Source organism: Equus quagga, chromosome 18 (assembly GCF_021613505.1).
Source record: "Equus quagga isolate Etosha38 chromosome 18, UCLA_HA_Equagga_1.0, whole genome shotgun sequence".
NCBI lineage: Eukaryota > Metazoa > Chordata > Mammalia > Perissodactyla > Equidae > Equus > Equus quagga.
The window spans coordinates 53,177-74,874 of record NC_060284.1 but is presented as its reverse complement, the minus strand read 5'-3'; the positions used below and the strand labels follow the sequence as shown (position 1 = coordinate 74,874).

Here is a 21,698-nt window from a genome sequence, read left to right as displayed (position 1 = left end):
AGTTTCTGGTTGTGTGGAATGGAGTAAGTTTCTGGTTGTGTGGAATGGAGTAGGTTGCTCAGCTATGTTATGCCTGCTCCCTCAACGTAAGACGAAGGCGGCGATGGAGCCGTCGCTCCGCTGCAGTGGCTGTTCAGGGAGCCGCACTGTAGGAAAGTGCCTGGTCTTGCCATATTGTCGTTGTTGCTGTTGGCAAGGATGCTGCAGCTGCCCACTGAGAGGAGAGGCCTCCTTCTTGTCCCCCTCAAGGTTTGAAGAAGCTTTTAGGAGAATCGCGTATTCAGTTTGGAAGACACCCCGTGTGCCAGACTCAATGCCTGAGGTGGTGGTGAAAATCATCAGAAGTAAACACTTTCGATACCTTGCGGAGAAGCCAAAGACGTAACTTCGCTATTTGAAAAATATCTATTTTGCTTGGATGATAATGAAGTTTTGGGGTTTTTTTAATCTAGAAATTTACATTTTGAAAATGTCATCCGTGGAAAATTAAGTCATTAAGATGTAACAGTAGAAGTAAAAGGGTCTTGATAACTTCCATATGCACTGTTTTCCTGATATTTTTCATCTTTACAGTTCCCCATTCTCTCTTGAATAACTTGGGCTGATTTCCCAAATAGATGGGAAAAGTAAGCATTGCGACGTTTATAAGCCTTAGTGGAGTGTTGCTGCTTCTCCTCATCGGGTTTGTAATCTACCACGTGTCAGAACTTTTGGAGAGGGAGGAAGGAAGGTTGTTAGACAATTTGTTGTGAATTAAAGGAGTAGGACTGGTGACTGATCATAGCTAAGATTCTTACCTACTTTGTTCGTATCCAGTGCTCCTCCAGTCAGAGGCTTCTCAGAGCGGGACTGCAGATCTTTCTTCCTTCCAAGCTCATCAGTCACATTCAGGGGAGGACATTCGTATATCTCTAAAATTCACTAATGTGTGTCACAGAAGGGTGCGACTGGCTCTCCCTTCCAGAGTTGAGGTGGTTCACGAAAGAAAAAGAAGGTACTAGAGCTGCTTTTCATCTAGTAGACATCCCGTAACTAGCAACGAGTCGATATTTGCCTTTCCCTCTTAAAATGATTTCCTAGGTGCTTTCCTCTATTTCAGAAACACACAGCCCAGGTAGACAGACAAACAAAGGAGATCAGGCCACACTGGACATGAGGGCAGAAAGCAGTGGATGCCACCTGGAGAGTCCTTAAAAGGAAAGATTTGCGGTCTAACCCAAGACCTATCAAATCAGGATCTCTGAAGGTGAGGCCATCAGGACCAGGTTCTGGAGCACAGCCTTCTATGGGCAAATCACTTTGACCTCCTGGCCATCAGTAGTGTCGGCCCCAGGAGGTTCCAAAGTGAGTGCTACAACCAGCCAGTGACGTTGGCTGCCACACAGGAGCTGGGCTTTGCAGACCCTGGGTCACTCATTTGGGATCGCTACATGGCTGAGAGATGTGAGTTTGAATCCTGGCTCTGTGCCTTCCTGGTCTTTTGACACTGAGAAAGTTTATTAACATCTCTGGCCTCAGATTCCACATCTATCAAGTGGGCATAAAAGACATGCATCTAACGGGGTTGTTGTGAGGATCAAAGGAAAAGCAGTAGGCAAAACACCTTTCCCGTGCCTGGTAGGACACTCAACGTGCTTCTCAAATAGCTCTGCTGCTGTTAGAGTGCATCTTTCCACGAATACAGGACGTTGTCGGAAAGTCAAATCCCTTTCCATGGAATACTTGCTGATCCTTTTACCTTCTATGCCAGGAGGTAGGTTGTCTGTGTTTTGTAGATGAGGAGCTAAGATGCTGTGATAAGCGACTATTGCGAGATCCCATGTCAGGCCCTGGTCACTGTCATGAGAAGCCACTAAGATCCGTTCGGAAACTCCGCCTAGTTCTCCTCTTCCCAGGAAGACGATGTGTCTCTCCGACTAATTCCACCCCTCTCTGAGCGTGTTGCTCAGTCCCTTATATCCCAACCCCTTCCTTTTGCCAGGGAAATCAGAGTCTAAAAGTTCCTAAAAAAGTGTGTAGGGGAAGCATCCTGTGCTTTTAAGGAGGGAAAAGTTTCCTGTGTCTTGTAAGGAGGTGCCTTTTTCCCCTCTTTACTCTTTAAACCTCAGAATCCAGGAAATAAAAGATGACATTAAATCAGTCACATGAATTATGAAATAAAAGACACAGCTTTGTTTTTCCTATGACACTGTGAAAAAACAACTGTTTTATGTTGGCAGGTTGCTTCTGTTTTCTACGGGCTTGAGGTTACTGTTGCTTGAATGACACAGGGCAACTACCATGCTTTGCCAAAATGCTCCTGTATGGTTCAAACATAAATAATTCTCAAAGGCTTCTTCTACTGAGGTGGCCACAGACTCAGCACTGTCCTGCCATGCATGCCTGACAATCTGGCCCCAGAGCGTTTCAGTCAGCTCCTTGTCTACGCCTGTCAGCTGGGTTCTCAAGAAGGTATTTTCTTTGGATTGAATCCATTGAGCCCATTTACTGGTAAATAGGCATAAGAAATATAAGTAAAAGCCAAAAAAGGAAGAAATCTCTAAAAGGAAGATCTGAATTAAAAATAAAAATCACAAATTAATGGATAATGGTTGGAAAAAGAGGAATCTTGCTGTGTAACGACATTCAGCTCGGACTTCCTGTGGGGTGTGTGGAGAAGATTGAATACTGTGTCAGACTGGAGAGTGATCTTCGGGATAAACCGGTATGTTAGTTTGCTAGGGCCACTGTCTCAAAGAACAGCAAACTGGACGATTGGACCAATAGCAATTCCTTGCCTTACAGTTCTGGAGGCTGGAAGTCGGAGATCGAGACCTGTGCTCCCTCCTCAGAAGGTGCCCGCGAAGGGTCTTTCTCTCCCGCTCTCCCTCCTTCCTTCTGGCAGTTCCTTGTTTGTGGCAGCATAAAGTTAAGCTTTGCATGGCAGTGTCCCTGCATGGGTGTCCGTGTGCAAATCCCCCTTTTTATAAGGACACCAGACAATTAGATCAGGGGTCCATCCTACTCAGCACGACCTCATCTTAACTAATTATATCTGCAGTCACCCTATTTCCAAATAACGTCGCATTCTGAGGTGCTGGGGGTTAGGACTTCAACATGCTAAGTTCAGGGGGACACAATTCAGCCATAACAGCCAGCCTGCTATCTTACGCATGAGATGAGACAACTGAGGCCTGTGTGGGCTTAAAGGAGGCCAGTTATTAAGAACCAAGACTGGGGTCAAGCTCCCTCCTCTTCCCCTAACTCAGCCTATACAGTTATCGACAGATGAAGGGAGAATACTCAATACCTATGGAATATGCGTATTTTTCAGGAAAGAGATCTGTTTGCAGACTCAGAGAGGGAAGCTAGTGCCCCAGTTTGTGCTGCCATCACCTTCCTTCTTGTCACTGCACCAGCCTCCCAACCCCACTCCCCACCTCTGAGCCTTGTGTTCTCCAGTCCACTCTCTAAAGCCTTGCTCCTCAAAGTGTAGTCCTGGACCACCTGGAGCTTGTCGGAAATGCAGAACTTCAGGCCCGTCTCCAGGCATATTGAGTCAGAATCTGCACGTTATCTGGTTCCTATGCCACCTTTCAGTTTGAGAAATCCAATTCTCACGTACGGGCAGCGTCATCTTTCTAAAGTGCAAATTAACCAGGTGCCGCCACCACCAGCCCCAGGTCTGCCTGTGCCCCCGTGGGTTCCCACAGCACCCTTAGGGATTGCCGCACTGTACGAAGACTTCCTATGCATTCCTGTCTCCCCATTTCACTGTAAATTCTAGGTGCAACATTGTACCCTCAGCACTGAGTATGAAGTCTTGCACGTGTTGAAAGCCGAATAAATTAATTAGAGCACCATTGATGCAGAGAAAGTAAGGATCTAGAAAATATTTACTTTAAACCCAAGTCTCAAGGTGCCTTTTGCTGGAAAACCGTGCAGATGTTCCTATGGAACCCTCCTGAGGGATTCTCAATAGCTCATTGAGAAGAAGATATGACAAGTGACAGGAGACAAATATTCTCATTTTCTAAAGGGAGAAAAAAGTGGGTAATAAAACCACAGAACTTGATGCTTGTCAACAATCTCTGGCAAAATTGAAGGCCAAAGAATTAAATATATTAGTTATGAAACAAAAAGCAGAAATGATGATCACTAAGGGTTGGTACATGTTAACTAAAAACAAATAATGCCAAACTGGTCCCATTTCTCTATTAGTGAGGTAACTGCAGTCGAGTGAAGGGAATGATGAAGACATATTGTTTGTTGGTTTCAATAAGTCATTAGGCACATTTTTCTCATGAAGTCTTGAAACGAGGCAGAGAATTCTGGACTGAATGGTATTAGGATGGGTCATGTACCAACGTGGTGGTGACTGAGCAGTGGATGTAAACATGTGTTGGAGGTGTGGAGTTGAGAGGATTTGTGTGTAACCCTGTTCTCAGTCAACATGTTTTAATCCATAACTGAAGGAAGACAGACAAATCCCTTCAGTGAACATCTAGGTAGTAGATTGGGGAGCCTTGGCAGGAAAATGAGCTAAAACCAACAAGATGGAATCAGCAGAGGGATATGCAGAGTCTTTCTTTAGATAGGACTATAAATGAATGACTATATGGAATAAATGTTTAGGTTTTACTTGTTACGAAATGATTGAAAATATATCTATATATATTGTTGTCTGCTCCCAGTACCTGCATGGAGCTCCTGACACCCCTGCAGTTTCCTGAGAGATAAGAGCACTGGGAGCATCTTTTGTTCTAATGTGAGCCTCTGAGCCCTTTCCTGGCACAGAGCTCCCAAGTCCTTGGAATTTCCTGGGTGATGGGATGTCATTTGTCTCAAGGAGGACACTCTCAGTGGGCTCCTGGATGGCTTCAGGCTGGACACTGGTCACCAGAAAGACCAAGCCATGATTAAAGGCTTAGAGTTTTCAGCCCCACCCCCATCCTCAGGGAAGGGAATATGGGTTGGAGATTGAGTTAGTGATGAGAATGCCTATGTGAAACCTCCATAAAAATCTCAAAAGTATGGGGTTCAGAGAGCTTCCAGGTTGCTGAACATGTCTGTATGATGGGAGGATGGTGCACCCAGAGAGGGCAAGGAATCTCTGTGCCCTTCCCACATAGCTTGCCTACACATCTCTTCCATTTGGCTGTTCCTGAGCTATATCCTTTTATAATAAATGAGTAACCTATTAAGTAAACTGTTTTCCTGAATTCTGTGAGCTGCTCTAGCAAATTAATCAAACCCAATGAGGGGCCATGGAACGTTGAGTTATAGCCAGCTGGTCCAGAAGCACAGATAACCTGAACTTTCACACCTGAAGGGAGTGGGGCAGTCTTATGGGACTGAGCCCTTAACCTGTGGGGTTGTGCTAACTCCAGGTAGATAGTGTCAGAACTGAATTGAATTGTTGGACACCCAGGTGGTGTTGGAGAATTGCTTGGTGGAGAGAAACACCCCCACATTTGGTGGCCGGTGTGTGGTGGTAGTAGAGATTAAAGTACAAGATGAAAAGGAATGTTTCCTCTTACACTTGTGTCTGAGCTCCACATGAGCCCAGGGAGTCCAGATAAAGAGACATGGGAGGCCCACTGTCCTCAGAACTGGACATGTCACCTATGCAGCACTGAGCTGCACTCTGGGTGCCACATTTTAGGAGAGATCCTCGCACAATAAAGGTTTGGGCACTAAAAGTATGGCTATAAAGAAGATCCAAGCTGTGAAATGTGGCCTAGGGGAACATTTATAGAATCCAGGGATTGAGCTATTAAATAGAAGAAGAATTGAGTCCATTTCAAGAAACTCCTATGAGTAGAGGTGCTTCTTGTGAACAAAGTTGGCCTCTATAGTTGCTTTCAATGCTGAGAATCACTGACCCAAAGCGCTTCTTCCATGGTTACATCACTGGTGGAACAGCATTTTTAAGCTCAAGGGACGCTGACTGCAAGTTTTTATGGGAAAGGGTAGCAAATATTTGTAAAAATGCACATTGACATTTATAGCCAAGAAATATAAAGTTCTAACATTTTCCCGTGTGACTTTCCTGCAGCCCATATTCTGTCATTTATTAATTCCTCAAAACCTTTCATATTAATACATTCTTGTTGACTTGTCTTGAACTTTTTTAAACTGTTAATATCAACAGTTTTAGAAATTAACACAAATCTGAAATTCCATCAAAATCCTTTCCACAAACAGTAATTGAGCGCCTACTGAGTGCCAAGCCTCGGGGCTACACCAGTGCACCTAACATTCTGGTGATGGGAGACACACAACAAACAGATAAACGAGGACGTTCAAGTGAGGATAGTGCAAGGATCAAACAGAGAGGAGGGTGATAAGGTTACATCGAGTCACAAGGGGTGTCCCCAGAAGGCCTCTCTGAGCACGTGATGTTTGGGCTAAGACTGCTTGGAGACAAGTAGCCAGAACTGTGCATGGTTAGCTAGCAGTGAGCCGGCCAAGACTGGCTCAGACTCCGTCCCTGGGGACCTGGTCACCAGATTTCAACTGTCTGTAAAGCTAGTAGTTTCTTCCTCCCTCTCCTGCCCCAGAAGAAGAGCCGCACCTTCCAGTGGGCCCGAGTTCTCCAGATACTGGGCTTCTGACTTTCCCAGCAACTGCTACAAACAGAAGGCACCTAAGCCGACCACCTGGAGCCCAAGCAGAACTTTTTGTACAACCTCATGCTTGTTTCGTAAAAAGTGGGACAGCATCCCGTTCTGGGAACACAGTGCCCAGAGATGAGGGCAGCTGTGTAGCTGTTGCTTCCTGTCCATGAGGTCCAGCCTACACCAAGCGACCACAAGTGTGCCATCCTTGTGCCTCCACAGAGAGTAAACTGTGTGAACATCTGAGGAAAGCACTCTGGGCGGAGGGAACAGCCGATGTAAAGCCTCTTGGTGTGTTGAAGGAGGAGCGAGGAAGTTGGCATTGGTGAAGCTGCGTGAACAAAGGGGAGAAATGGGGTCAGAGAGGCCAGCAGGCTCCAATTTCAGGCTGTGTTGGCCATGGTAGCAACTTTGGGTTTGTTCTACGTAGAATGGAAGCTGCTGGAAAATTGAGAGCAGCAGGGGGTATAATCAAATTTATGCTTTCTGAAAGATGATTCTGGCCACTGTGTGGAGGATAGACTTGGAAAGACATGAGTGAAAAGAGAGAGACTGTTAGGGAGTCATAATGGTGATCTGGGCAGGAGGCGATAGCAATGACCAGTGATAGTCCCTATTTTAAACCCAGATAAACCATGATTTAAAAATTCAACTGCCCTACTTATCCATTTTTTTAAAAAATAACTAATCATAATACTTTATCTTGTTTATTGCTTTTCTTGCTATATAATCTACATAATATCTTAATATCCATGAACTCAACCTCTCCTTAAAACATAATGATGCTGGAAAACAACTATTATCTCCATTTTCACAGGTTCAAAGTGATGAAGTAATGTGCTAGCATCACGCCCTTTCCACTGCATTAGGTTGTTCCTTTATTAATCTTGGACAGTGGGTTTATTGATATGATGATGACGGGCACTGTGAGGAGTATAAAGAACCATGAAACACTGTTCTGCACACATGCCTGTAGCACAAGATGTGGCACGAAGCTTTAAGGAAGAGAGCGTGGCATCATGTGAGCGAGCTCCAGACTGATGCTCTAAAAATGGGTGCCCGCTGGTCCTAAATATTGAGACCAGGAGGTAAATGTTTTTACTTTACCACTCACAATTCTGTCTTTCAAAAAATATAATAAAAAGTAAAAGGCAGAAAACAAAACACTATTTACAACTTATACGACAGGGAAAAAATTAATCCTCTTAATGTATAAAGAGCTCTTATAAATCAATAGTAAAGAGATGAGCAGCCCAGTTTCAAAAATTGACAAAAGATCTAGACAGGCAATTCATGAGAGAAGAAATAGAAATGAACACTGGCTATGTGGGGATGGGGAGTTCAACCTCAGTGGTAATGAAAGCAATTTAAACAGCAATAAGAGAGTCTTTTCTACCAAATTGGAAATGTTTTATAATGGAAATAACAGGGGTGAGGAGGATTTAGAAAAAAAGAGAATTCATATGCAATGATTTTAAGTATACTTATCAAAAGCCCTAAAAGTGCATGTGCTGAGCCAGCCCTGATGGCCTAGTGGTTACAGTCCAGCATGCTCCGCTTCAGCAGCCCGGGTTCGGTTCCTGGGCACGGAACCACACCACTCGTCTGTCAGTAGCTGTGCTGTGACCGTGGCTCACACAGAAGAACCAGAAGAACTTACAGCTACATACAACTATGTACTGGGGCTTTGCCAGGGTGAAAGGAAGAAAAAACAGAGGAAGGTTGGCAACAGATGTTAGCTTAGGGCGAATCTTCCCCTGTAAGAAAAAAAGAAAAAGAAGGGCACGTGCTGTGGCATAAAATCTCCATCTATGGATCAAGTCTGTGGAAATAATTATGGGTGGATATAATGGTTTGGTTTCAAAAATTTATACAAGAATATAAAAGTCTGGGGTCAATAGGAACCAGATTACATAACTCTGATTAGGATACCTCGAGGAGGATTTGGTACAGGAACAGGAGACCTGTGAGGCATAGTGCAGGAATCACGGGCTGCAGCTGCGAGGGTCACCAGCCCTCAGTCTTCAGAGGTGAGAGGTGGGGAATGTCACCGAGGAGGGAGCCTTCGGTAGCTCAGGCTGCCTTGAGAGAAGTAGTGATCTTTGGGCAAGAGACACAAATAGCTTAGATAACCTTGCAGGCAGAGAGTCACCAACTGGCAGGGCTACTCGTTGGCCAGAGCCAGCTGGAATAAGAGGACATGAGAGCTGACCAGCTGACCAGTGCACACAGGTCAGCTTCCTGGGATGGAGGTGGAGGCAAGGAGCTAGGAGCAAAGAAACACGCTCAGCAGAACAGCAATATTTAAATTAGTAAAAATTTGGGAACAATAAATGTCCAACAATATAGTACTGTAATGTAGTTAAGTATATATAATGATAATAAATAATATAATAAATTATAATAAAATAATATAAATAAAATATAAATTAATTATATAATTATATAAATAAAGTAATGTAATACATTATTATAATATAGTTAAATATAATATAGTTAAATAAGTTCTCATATTTATATGATGAAATACTGTTTAGATATTAAAATGTTCTTGCAGAGACATAAGTATTGATGTGTAGAGATATCCACATTATATTGTCGACTGGAAAATTTTTAAAAGATTATGAAACTGTATAATCCTAGTTTGGTTTAAAAGCAAAACAAAAGTTCCTGTGTGTATATATGTATATGTATATATATATATATGAAAAATTTCTATAAAGAGATAATATAATGCCTTGCCACATTTAGTTTAACGACTTACAATTTTGAGAAAGCACAGATTTGTGTTTGTATAGCACATTTTTTTTTAGGACTTTTTTTTAGAGCAGTTTTAGGTTCACAGCAAAGTTGAGAGGAAGGCACAGATATTTCACATATACCTCCTGTCGCCACATGCACAGCCTCCCCCGTTATCAACATCCCTACTAGAGTGGTGAGTCTGTTACAACTGATGACCCTACGGGGACATGGCATTATCACCCAGAGTCCATAGTTCACATTAGGCTTCACTCTTGATGGTGTGTGTTCTATGAGTTTGGACAAATGTATAATGACATGTGTCAATCATTATAGTGTCATACAGGGTGGTTTCACAGCCCTAAAAATCTTCTGTGCTTCGTCTGTTCATCCCTCCCTCCTTTTGATAGTACACTTTTAAAATCCATGATCTCTTTATTGTATATACTCTCGATTTAACTCAACGTAATTAAACAAAATAGCATAGCGATAATTATTGCTCCCCCACTCCCATAGATCATGTGGATGTACCCTGGGGGGCACAGAGAGAAGAGGACTGTTTGAGCTGCCTTCTCTCAGTGTGGAAAGGAGACCTGGCTTAGAAACTGTGCCTTAAAGCACTGAGATAACTGGTGAAGGGCCAGGCAGTTGCACAATCATTTTGCTTCCACTTGTGAAAGCAACGCAGGAGAGAGTGCAAGCGCAAAGGGCCTTGAACTCAGCCTGTGAAGGCTGGTGCAGAGATTGGAAATCACACCCAGAGCTCCTGGGTGTGACCTGCCTGAGGACATTGTGATGCAAAAATGTTTTGTTTCTTTCTGTAAAATTAAGGAAAGTGATTCCAAACAATTGTGCTTTATCACAGCAGATTTTTAATACTAATTAATCTACTTTGTTTTTCAAAGTGGGTGATTTCTAGAACTTACATTTACTGTTTTTAGTAAATAACAATGTTGTGGGATGGGTTATGTTAACCATCTCTCTTTTTACCTATTTAAATAGATTTTTTTCAGTTCCTGTGTGCTACAAAACTTTGATCTTTTGAGCTTTAGTTTTGCCTATCAATAAAGACAGGTTTGGGGTCAAAAGCAAAGAGCATCCAGGCTGTCCTTGCATGATGAGGGAGACAGCGCTTTACCTTGTGACTGACATGGAATTACGTCTGTCAAGGGCTGACTGACAACCAGGCTCAGTGCTAAATATTTTATACACCTATCTTGATAAGTATTATTTTTCTAATCTCATGGATGAGAAATGAAAGTCAGAGATGTGAAGTAACTTACCAAAGTCAAACAGCAAGTTGTGTTGGGGGCTAGGGTTCAAAATCAGGCCTGAGGAACAGGTGGTCCATGTCCTTAACCACTATACTGCTGCCTGAAATTATGGGTGAATTCTGCACAATTATGGGAAAAAAACTTCCTTTTTCATTTGCTATGTTATTGTTTCTCAAAATTTAGTGTACATGGGAATCGCCTGAAATGTTTGCTAAGAATACAAATTTTCTTGTCCTGTTTTCAGAAATTCTAGTTAAATGAGTTCAGAGTGATCCCAGTATCTGTTTTATGATCCAGACCCTGCATGATTACGACCCCCCTTAGGTGGTCTGAGGATCAAAGTTTAGAAATCACTGTCATGTTCTTCAAGAAGAAGCCCTTCATCGTTCCGGAATATTTTTCCACCTCTTATTTTCTCTTTCAACCCCACTTTGTATTTCAATTCCTTCATGGAGCCATTTCCACCCACCTTAAGCAGATTTGGTGTGAAATTCCTCTATGGTCCCATATCTCTTTTTACATACTCTGTCTTTTCAGTTATCACACTTTTTGTTTTTTCGCTGATGAAGATTCGCCCTGAGTTAACATCTGAGCCAATCTTCCTCTATTTTGTGTGTGGGTCACTGCCACAGCATGGCCCTTGACAAGTGGTGTAGGTCTGTGCCCAGGAACTGAACCTGGGCCTCTGAAGCAGAGCACACCAAACTGAACCACTAGGCTGTGGGGCTGGCCCTCACATTATTTTTATGAATTGGAGACAACACAGTCTGAAGACATGAGTAGAGGTGCCCACTAAGACCTCAGCTAGGAAGGTGGTGATGCAGAGCTCAGAGACACGTCAGATAGAAGAAAACATCCATGGTGTGAATGCATCTACTGCTGCAGAGCTGCGTCTAAGAGAAGCAGGTTGCAGAAGAGCAGGTCTGTTGGGATATCATTCCCATATGTTAAAAGTACGTCCTGCCAAAGAACAATTGCTGATGGAATTGCTAATTTTGTAGATAAATGTCCCTAATTTGAGAAATTATTTTTATTCTGTGACATAGTGTAGTGTAAACGTTATGAAAAATAAACTGATTATTTTCATTGATGTCAAAATGTGGCTCAATGTTATAAAGGAAGAAATGGGATACCTTGGGATCAACTTTGGGAATGCAATGATTCCTTGTCCCTGGGAAGTTTACAAACCAAAGCTGAATGGTGGCCACATAGGTGTTCTGCAGAAGGACTTCATGTCTAGGTGAGAAGATGGACTAGATGCCTTTACATATGGTATTTTTCATTAACATTTTAAAAGAGAGTCAAAATTCTGTTGTTTAAGATAGACAGTTTGTATATTATGGGGTAAAACTGAGGAGTAATGTAGAGGAAGGAGCATATGCTGTGAGTCATACAGACCCGGTGTGAGTCCTGGACCTCCACTTACTAACAAAGTGACCTTGGGCGATTTACTCAGCCTCTCTGAGCATCCGTTTCATCATCTGAACAATGGTGATAATAATGCCTACTTTTCAGGATTATTAGGATAACATGAAAGGATTTATATGGGGTAGCTGACACATAAGCATTTAGAACATTAGCTTGTATAATCTCAATGACAAAGAAATGATTCGAACATAGGTCTGGGAGTTAAGGTACTTTTAACATCTTTCTGAAGACTAAATTTTTATTATAATAACTCATGGTGTTATTGGTTTATATGACTCCATGGCATAAAAGGAAAAGAAGAAAACCCTCACACTTCAGCACGGTAATACATGTCACATTAGCACAGGCTTCATCTCAGCTCCCCATGGGTTTTGGTGAGATTTTCAGCTGTGCTCTCCTCCTCATTTTATTTTTTATTTTGTTGTTGTCTTTTTTAAAAAGAAAAGACTGGTTGTGTTGATCATCTGTTATTACTTCCAAACAAGAGCACGCTTCCATTTACTGAAATTAGATCCCCGTTCACTGCACTGGCACACTCTGGGCTGTCTTCCCCAGAGTGTTCGGGGCCTGTTAGGTGGTGCACAGTTGGAAATTGGTGGCATCGAGCCACTGCCAAGGCTGGCAGACCTTTAAGATGGCATCTGGTGACCTTTTTGCTAAGTATCCTGGGTCTCCATCTGAGAGTTGATGTTCCAGGCAGGGGTGGAATCCAAATCAAGTGTGAGGTCTGGGGAGCTGGAGTTAAGTGGAGGTGGGGCCAGTGGGGGAGCGCTACTTTGCTCTGGGCCTAGTATGCTACTAGATGCCCTCACAATGTTCCTTTCCGACCCTGAGACTCTGTGCTCTCGTGAAGGGTTGTACTGAAGGGCTGGTCTGCAGGAAGAGCCCAGTGCGAGAGAGGGAACACTGGACAGTTTTGTCCTCGTCTATTTGTCAGCCAGCAACACAGGAACCTTCCTAATCCGGTGGCTCCTGGATGACACTAGACTCGTCACAGCGCCCCTGCGAGCAGCGGCCGAGGGCAGGCGCATGTGCCGGGAAGCTTGCTGTGTCTTGCTTCCAACGTGATGTTGATGGCATTTTTTTCCTTCTTTGGAAATGACAGCTTTCTATTTTCAGTACTGCAGGTAGAGAGCACACAGGATGGAGGAAAGAACCACGAGCCTGTGGACAGCATAACCGCCTACCTGTGTAGATGAATTGTCTGTGCTGGTAACAGACACACACCATTTCTCAGGTGGGCAGTCATTTCCATGATAATTTTAAAGTGCTATGTACGTCTTTTTAAAAAAGCAGCTTTTACTTTGAACAGATTTAACAGTTATTTTTGGTTTTATATCTACTGTGGCTGTTTTAGCGGACGGGCAGATACAGTTCATATTTCTTGGGTGATTCTGCCCTGAGACTGCCCACAAAAGTGTCTTGAAGGTGCTGAAAGCAAGGAGGGTGCATCTCCTTGCCTTCATCCAGAGGAGTTGACTCTCTGTCCATTTTCCCTTCAAATCCCACACCTCCTGCTTGGGTTGCCTGCTCCTTGACTTTCCATCCCTCTCACAATCCCAGCTTCCACGGATCCTTTCCTGACTCCTGGCACAAGGAACACAGGTGCAAGCAGGTAGACTTGGGTTTAAATTCTGGCTCCACAACTGAAAAGCTGTGTAGAATTGGACAAAACACATGCACTCTCTGAGCCTTAATTCTTTCATCCTAAAATAAGAATAATTTGAGCATCTCCCTATAGGGTTAATCTGAATATTAAATAAACCACTGTATGTAAATGGCTATAATGTGACTGTCATGTAGTTAAAAGCTCGGTAGTACCATTATTTTTGCAACCATTGCAGACTATAGTTATTTCTCTTTCTTATGAACTTCAAATAGCTCTATTCTTTTCAATATTCATTTGACGTTTATTTATATGCTAATTAGGTATGTTTCATATAATTTATGTAAATTTTACACCAATTTCTATGAAAACTTTATAGAAATCTATCTATCTATATACACACATAAAAGTGCACGTCTTAAGTATACTTTCTCTGAGTTTTCACAAACATGATATACCCATGCAAAAAACACCAAGATCAAAAAACAAAATAGTATGGACATCCCCGAAGCCCCTTGGCATTCCCTTCTGGGCCTCCCCTAGAAGGTAACCACTATCCAAAAGCTAGCTGTCTGACTTCTAGAAGCAAGTATGTACCAGTTTTTAACTTTATTATTTATGTTACTTTTGGACAGCCAAATGGAATGAAATTTCTTGAGGTCAAGGAGCCTGTGTTGTATGTCTTCTCTCATTGCAGGAACTACTTGTTAAATAGACATTCTTCTTCTAATATTCCCATCTTGCTCTATTGTCATTTGGCCGCACCTGTCTGGCAAAGCCCCAACCCTGGATGAGCCCCACTGCCTGCTTCTCTGCATCTCCACAAGGGCCACTGGGCAATCGTAGAGGAGAGCAGGCACCCTCTCAGACTGATGCCACAAAATCGTGGTCTCCAGCCTTCACTGGCCAGTCAGTTACGCTCAGCCAGCCTTCCTTCTTTCTCTGGTTAGCTCTCTTCCACTCTTCGTGGCAGCTATTTCAAACCATCTGCCCTTAATTCAGACTTTCTTCCCCATCACTTGCCCCTTGAGAACCAACAGGTAACCGTACCCTGTAACATCAGAGAAAATCCAAGCTGTCAGCGAGTTGATCAATATCCTGTCACCAAATGTACAGATAAATTTGCCTACATCCTCACCCGTCTCCCTGCTACACTACCCTGAGGCTTCGTCTCTGCCTCTGCCCTCTCAACGGCATCCTGTCTCACTTCGTCCGGGTTCGTCTAGTGTTGTCAGCGACACCCTCTCCTCTTCTCTGGTTCAGTAGTTCCTCTCTGTTGGCATTTAAGTGTGTTAAAGCTCAGACTCTCTTTCCACGTGATGACAGCACAGCCCACCTCTCACTCCAGCCACCACCCCATCTCTCTCACCTCTTGTAGCCAAACTTCTTCACAAAGGTCTTCATACTTGCCTTCATCTTCTTGCCCCCTCTCTTTCCTCAACCCCCTTCAGTCTGGCATCCGCCTCTATTACCTTACTGAAGCTCCCCTTGTCCAGATTCCTGATGACATCCTCATGGCTTAACTCAGCGGGTGCTTTTAAGAGCTTACCTTTCTCAGGAGGACCTAATGCCATTGACTACGCCCTCTCTCTGGAAATATCCTCTTCACTTTGCTGCCAAAACCCCACAATCCTGATTTCCCTTCTGCCTTACTGAGAATTTCTTCCAAATATCTTTTCAGGGCTCTTCTTTCCTCTGTAAACGTAGGCGTTCCTCAGAGTTCTTTCCTAGGCCTTCCTTCCTTCTCATGCTACCACAACCAAGAGGCTTACTGTAAAAAGTATATATACATTCAAATCTTTGCCTATGATTTGGCCTTCTTCAAATCAATAATTATTAGAGCAATTGATTTATTCTCAGATAATATGACGTGCTTTAAAATTAATCCTTTCTACTGTATCAATAGTAACAGCTAGAATTTATAGAATGCCTTCCAGGCACCAAGCATAGTTATTTTGAATTTTTTTCCCTAATTATAAAATAATATTTTCTCATATAAATATTTTTGAATAACAGTTTTACAAAATATAACATGATATAATATAATATAGTATCCTGAGTTCTACTCCCCAGAGGTGCTTACTGTTCATTTCTGTATGTTTCCTTCTAGATACACCGTGACTCTCACATGCAAACACATGTATTACATGCATGCGATTATGTTCTCACTTATTTGTATAACTGGACATTTTCTTGTGTCATTAAAATTATTCCTAACTATTTTAATGGCTCTATACATTCTATCTTATGAACATAAAATGAAATATTCAACATATCTACTTATTATTAAATATTTAGAGTTTTTAATTTTTCATTTTCTGCACTTTTCCCCATAATAGACATTCTTAAAAATTGATTTGCTAGCTTAAAGTGTTTCAACTTCCTGACTCAATATGTTTCGTCAGGCCACCCACGATATTAATTATATCCTTTTATGTGGCCATTAGCATTTGTTTCCTATTTTCAATAAAGTTTTCCACATTTAAAATGGTACCTTGTAATTGTTTTGACTTGTAAGTCTTCACTTATTAAATAAGGTTGAATAATTTTTAAAGTTTTGTTTATTGTTTGCATTTCTTTGAATCATTCCCACAGTTTTTTCTCATTTTCTTTTCCCTGTTTAATATTAAACTTAAATGAGGGACTACTGAGAGGACAGAAAGCCTGCAGGGGGCAGTTGAGTAGACGAGGGCAGAGCTGGAGCTGGCCGACCGTGTTGACTTTCTCCCTTTTCTGGTTGCAAACACTGGAGTAGCTGTTAGACTTGTAAGTAAGGCGTGCGATAAGCTTCTGGGTCGACTTCTGACTCTGCTGTTGCTTACACTGAGGGTTTGGAGCAGACAAATAGATGACCTATATGAGGATGAGGAAGAGGGTCGGGATGATAAAGCCTGAGAAGATGATAACATGGTCTCTCTACAGTAAACGACCGGTAGGTAAATAATCAACGTTTGTGTCTCCATCCATCACACAGAGTTACTGCTGTGCACACTGCCAGACAAATACCTTCCGTTTCTTAGGCCAGCATATTGCATGCAGAGTCGGCACTGGGAGTAACAACGTGTGAAACTCTGTCTTCACAGCGAGGAGTATGAGAACTTGAAGGCAGCAACTCAAACAGCGCTCCAGAAGTCCGTGACTCGTGATGCAGGGCAGGTGAGCAGAGACCCCTCAGCTTCTACTAATCCCACTGATCATCAGGCCGATCACAACCCAGCTGATGTGGAAGAGAGCAAGCACTCGGAGAAGAACCAGAAACCAGAGAACAACCAGAAACTCTTGACAGGAGCACTCAGTGGCAGATTTCTGGATGGCAAAGTGAGTGACAAATACCTGAATTTTTCTTGGGAATTGACTAGGAAAATTCAGTTAGGTTGGAAACACAGATTCACACCAACACACACTTGTGCTGTTGGTAATTAATGTATTATGCATAAGATAGAATTAGAATCAATTATTTTTCAATCTGAAAATAAACTTTGAGGTCTTTTGTATGTTGCGTCTTTGCTGACCACCGATTGAGTTGGTCGACCTGCTCTGTCTGTGGCTCACTTAGTCACAGTCACACAGTGATGTGTTGCTGTACGTGCAAACATGGGGTATGTGGGACGTGGGGGGTCTGTCTGCTTTAACATTACAGGAGGAGATCATTTATTTTCAAAGTACAATGCCGCCATATCTAGATATCAAAAAATTATCAGGCCGAAATTACCTTGACAGAAATATGTATCACTGCGCTCTGTCAAGAAACGACCAAACAACCCACAACAAGCTAACTTGATTATGATGAATCTAAATGATTAGTAATTTTTAATTAAAAAGCAAGAATAGCAGCAATTGAAAACTGGATCCAAATCAAGACAAAACTAATGATTCTTTGATAACAAAGTGCCATTTCCAGAATTTGCTGAAATTGCAGTTAAACAGATACATAGCATAGGAATTTTGCAGCGCTGCCAAGCATTAAGTGACAGACAGATATTTTAGAGGAATACTGAATTAGATTCTGCAGTAAACACCAGCATAATTATTTTTAGTTTACAATTTTAGTAGCCATTTCAAAATCACTCAGATACTACCTAGTCTTTACTTCTATGAGAAAATAAAAGCCTATGGATTGTGGTCTTTGCTTGTAAGAACTCTGCAAAGATCCTAATTTGGGTGGTTAACAGACTTCAGGCCATTCTGCAGGTTTCATTTGAACACCAGGGTCCAGAATAAAAGTGACTTCCCCAAGTGTCTGTGGCACAGCCTTTCCTGATCCCCAGTTAATGTGTGTTCTTTCAGCTTTTCCGTAACAAGACCTTGAATTTAGGGCCTGGTTGGAACAGGACTTAGTGCATCTGCAAGCATGAAATAATCTATTATGAACTCCTAAAGACTTCTGAGTTTTGACCCAATTTTGACTCTGGCATTAACTTATTTTTTGTTGTTACTCCCCAAGGATGATCTTGGTAATAACATCTTGGTAATAACAATAGGTGTAAAACGCTTTATTATTCACTGATGGCTTCCGGGTAAATGTTGTCATTCGCTCCTTTGGACTAACCCTGTGAGGTAGGCGCCAGCATTATTTCTATCACTATGGAGTAGACAATAAAACTGAGGCTCAGAAAAGTTAAAGTGACTCATAGGTGTGCAAGACAAGGTGTTTACCCAGGTTTTCTTCTTAAAATTTGTGTTGATCTTTTTAATTGTAAAATATTACATATTCATGTAAAAATTTTGGGAAATGGAAGAGACTATAAATACAAAGAAAATAAAACTCAACCAAGGAAAAATAGTGGTATATTTTTTTCTCTTCTTTCCTCCATGCATAGATATAGAATGAGAGTCATTATGTATATTCTCTTTGTTATCCTACTCAATTCACTTCACATCAAGAATTCTCCCAGGGCTTCAGAAAGTCCGTCCTAAGCTCATCTTTAATGGCTGTGAGCGTCACACTCAGAACTGACACGTGATGGCATTACTACGTGCCAGGCACTACTCTAAGTTCTGTACACATGTTAACTGATTCCTCCCAAGCACCCAGCGAAGTAGGAACTGTTACTATCTTCAGTCCATAGAGGGAAGAATAAACAGCAAAGACATCAAGTCCTTGCCTAGGTCATAAAGCTGAGAAGTGGCAGAACCACAATTGAAGCCCAGGTTCTAGGTCCTTAGTCACCAAACTATATTCTTTCCTTATACGGATATAACATGACTCATTTAACTAATCCCTTATTGATGGCATTTATGTCTTTTCTAGTTTTTCTCCTATAAACGGAAATTTGTTCCTTGACATTCCCCTGACCACATCAAGCTGCCCGTTCCTGGCGTAGATTCTCCATCAGCTGATGTAGTGGGCAGAATGTTCACTGGTAAGCTGTTCTTGGACCTCCGTGAGCTGAATTCTTTGCTAGCTCTGTGGTGCCAGAGGGAGATGACTTGTGCCTCCCTCCCAGAACTCAATGAGCTTTCTTGTGGGAAGCTCAGCAGGGCTGACACCCAGCCACCAACACAGCAGGGCCTCGTGGAAGGTGTGGGGCCTGACTAATTGGTTCTGTCTGCCGAATGTATGGTGCTGGCCTGCCAGATGGCAGCTACGGTTGCCTGGTACCGAGACTCTCATTACCGCCTTGACTAAGCGGTAAATGGAATCCTGCCGCAGCAAGAGCGGCAACCCGAACTCCTTCGAGATTCTCACCCCTCACACATGGACGGAAATAAGCTTTCCTGGTGGGACCTAACAGGCAATTTGGACCAGCTGATCTTGCTGCAAAAGAGAAGCTGCTGATGAAGACTGAGGAGGGGAGAGTGGGAGGCGCTTTGCTAAACTACAGATCAGGTTGGAAGAGTATTGTTGCAGGAGGTAGGTAAAGCTGAAAATGTCGAGAGAACCCATCGTTTCATGTATGTGAGAACAGTAAACTACCTTAGAAATCAACAAATACAAACCTTCATTTCACGCATGAAGACTGAGAGGCCCAGAAAGCTTACATGACAGTCCAGAGCCTCACAGGTGCCGCCTGCCTAGAGTCCCTTGTCTCCAAATTCTGCTCCTTGCATGTCTTTGAAAAATATGTCTGTTGTTTATGTTGTTCCTCAGAAGCATCAGCTCTGTCTTCTCTCAGAAAATGGAGAAGAATGTGCGACTAGCAACAAACTCAGCAGCACAGTTTCAAAAACAAAATTACAGTGTGCTTTTTACATCTGGCAGCATGAAAATGAAAGTGTCAGTGCCTTAATTCTAATAACCACCACAGTTGATTGGTAGTATGCTCTTTTCAAAGCCCTTTTGTGTGTTTTATCTTGCTTGCTCTCCACGACCCCCCATGAGGTAGGTAGGGCACGTGATGCTACCCTCATTTATAGATGAAGGCAGATGTCAAGGACATTTTGACTGGGCTGTGCATTGGCAGCTCAGATCCAACCTATTGGAGGCAGAATCTTTGCTCCTGCTCCTCCTCCTGTGCTCTGTGCCTCGCAGAACGGTCCCACAACTCTCCCAGCTGTGCCACCGTGCTTTCCTCCTCTCTCTCCCCAACTGTGATATACAACTCACCACTGAGACCTTTGAATTCTACCTCTTCTATGTCCTTCAAAAATGACCTCTTACTTCTGTTTGCTCTGCCGTAATATTATTCAGACCACCATTATACCTCAGCAGGGAGATTTTAATTATCTTCGAGCTGGCTTTCCTTTTCTCTGCTTCCCTCTCTGTATTGGTCAGCTATTGTAATGATACTGCTGTGTGACAAATCACCCCAGCACTGAGTGGTTGGTATCAGTAATCATTTATATTCACATCTGCAAGTGTGAGCCAAGACAGCATTTACTCATTTCACTTGGACTTCCCTAGGCTTGGCTCAAGACTGTAGATTTGACTCTGGCACCTGCATTGTGTTCAGTAAATTCCAAACGCTGATTCTAACTTTAAGCCTGGAGCGTCCAGTTACACCAAAAGCAACGAAGATACCAAGACCTCCCAAGTCTTGTCAAAGAAAGACTCAGGATATCATTTAAAATAGCTCCTATGAAAACAATAAGTTTAAGGCTCCCACTAGTAAAAAGTGAGACATTTTAAGTATGAATAAAAAAAATAATTGTAATACATTTACATGCATTAAATATATTTAAATTCATACATTTATAGTGATTCTTTAAAAAACAAACTCTTTGGTCACTGCTGTGGAAGGTTAGGGAACAAACTATTTTTAAACTGGTGAGTAAAGGAAGGCAGCATTCATTCAGTCTGCCTTTCTCCACAAGCTGTATCTTAGATAACATGGGAGTCAGTTTCTCTTTAGAGAAGTATTCCTGTTAATAAATAAGAAGTAATGATAGGATAAGAATATCATCGTTTTCCAGACCCCAAAGAAAGAGCAATGGGCTAAAGCAATGAATATCAGTGCCTGTGAGTGTCATAAAAAGAAAGACAGCCCAGCAGTGGTTGTTTCCATGGAAAAGGCCACCACGGATGAAAAAATCCTCTCGAAATCGATTGAAGTTGAACGTGATCAAAATTCTAGATCTAACCATTGTTTTACAGGAAATATATGTCAGGTTTGTTAAACCTGCAAGGGATGCAAGCAACAACATCCAGACTTTGGAAAACTATAGGACGCACAACAGTTTCATCAACAAATAAATTGTGAGGGAAAAAACTGCAAAAAGAAAGGGTGTGGGAAGAACTAGAAGTGTTAAAAGGCGTAAGAAAGATCAACTAATTGCAATATATGGATCTTATTTGGTTCCTTTGTGAATAAATAAATTATAAAAATAATATTTATTAGATAATTGGGGGATTTTGAACACTGCCTGGATATTTGATGATATTAAGGAATTAATGTTAAGAATAAAGAACTTTTGAAGTGTGATAGTGTTTTTGTGGTTACGTTTAAAAAGAGTCCTTGTCCTTGGGGCAGTGGTTCTGAAACTTTAGTGGACATCAGAAGTACTGGACGGGTTAGTAAAACACAGACTCTTGGGCCCCGACCCCAGAGATTCTCATTCAGTATGTCTGGGTGGGTCTGAAAAATTCACATTTCTAACAAGTTTCCAGGTGAT

The 21,698-nt window shown here is 42.3% G+C and overlaps 1 protein-coding gene and 1 long non-coding RNA gene across 2 annotated transcripts in view; both read left to right on the top strand.

Moving 5' to 3' along the window:
• LOC124229776 (uncharacterized) overlaps positions 1–16,742 on the top strand; it is a 17,750-nt gene extending 1,008 nt beyond the window's left edge. Inside the window, exons 2-3 of the long non-coding RNA XR_006885987.1 lie at positions 13,160–13,277; positions 16,621–16,742. This is a non-coding gene — a long non-coding RNA (uncharacterized LOC124229776). The remainder of the gene's footprint in view (positions 1–13,159; positions 13,278–16,620) is intronic.
• The window catches only part of C18H1orf87 (chromosome 18 C1orf87 homolog), a 61,275-nt gene continuing 51,286 nt past the window's right edge, over positions 11,710–21,698 (top strand). Inside the window, 2 exon segments of the mRNA XM_046645409.1 lie at positions 11,710–11,852; positions 16,730–16,964. Coding sequence (XP_046501365.1) covers positions 11,710–11,852; positions 16,730–16,964 — 378 coding nt within the window.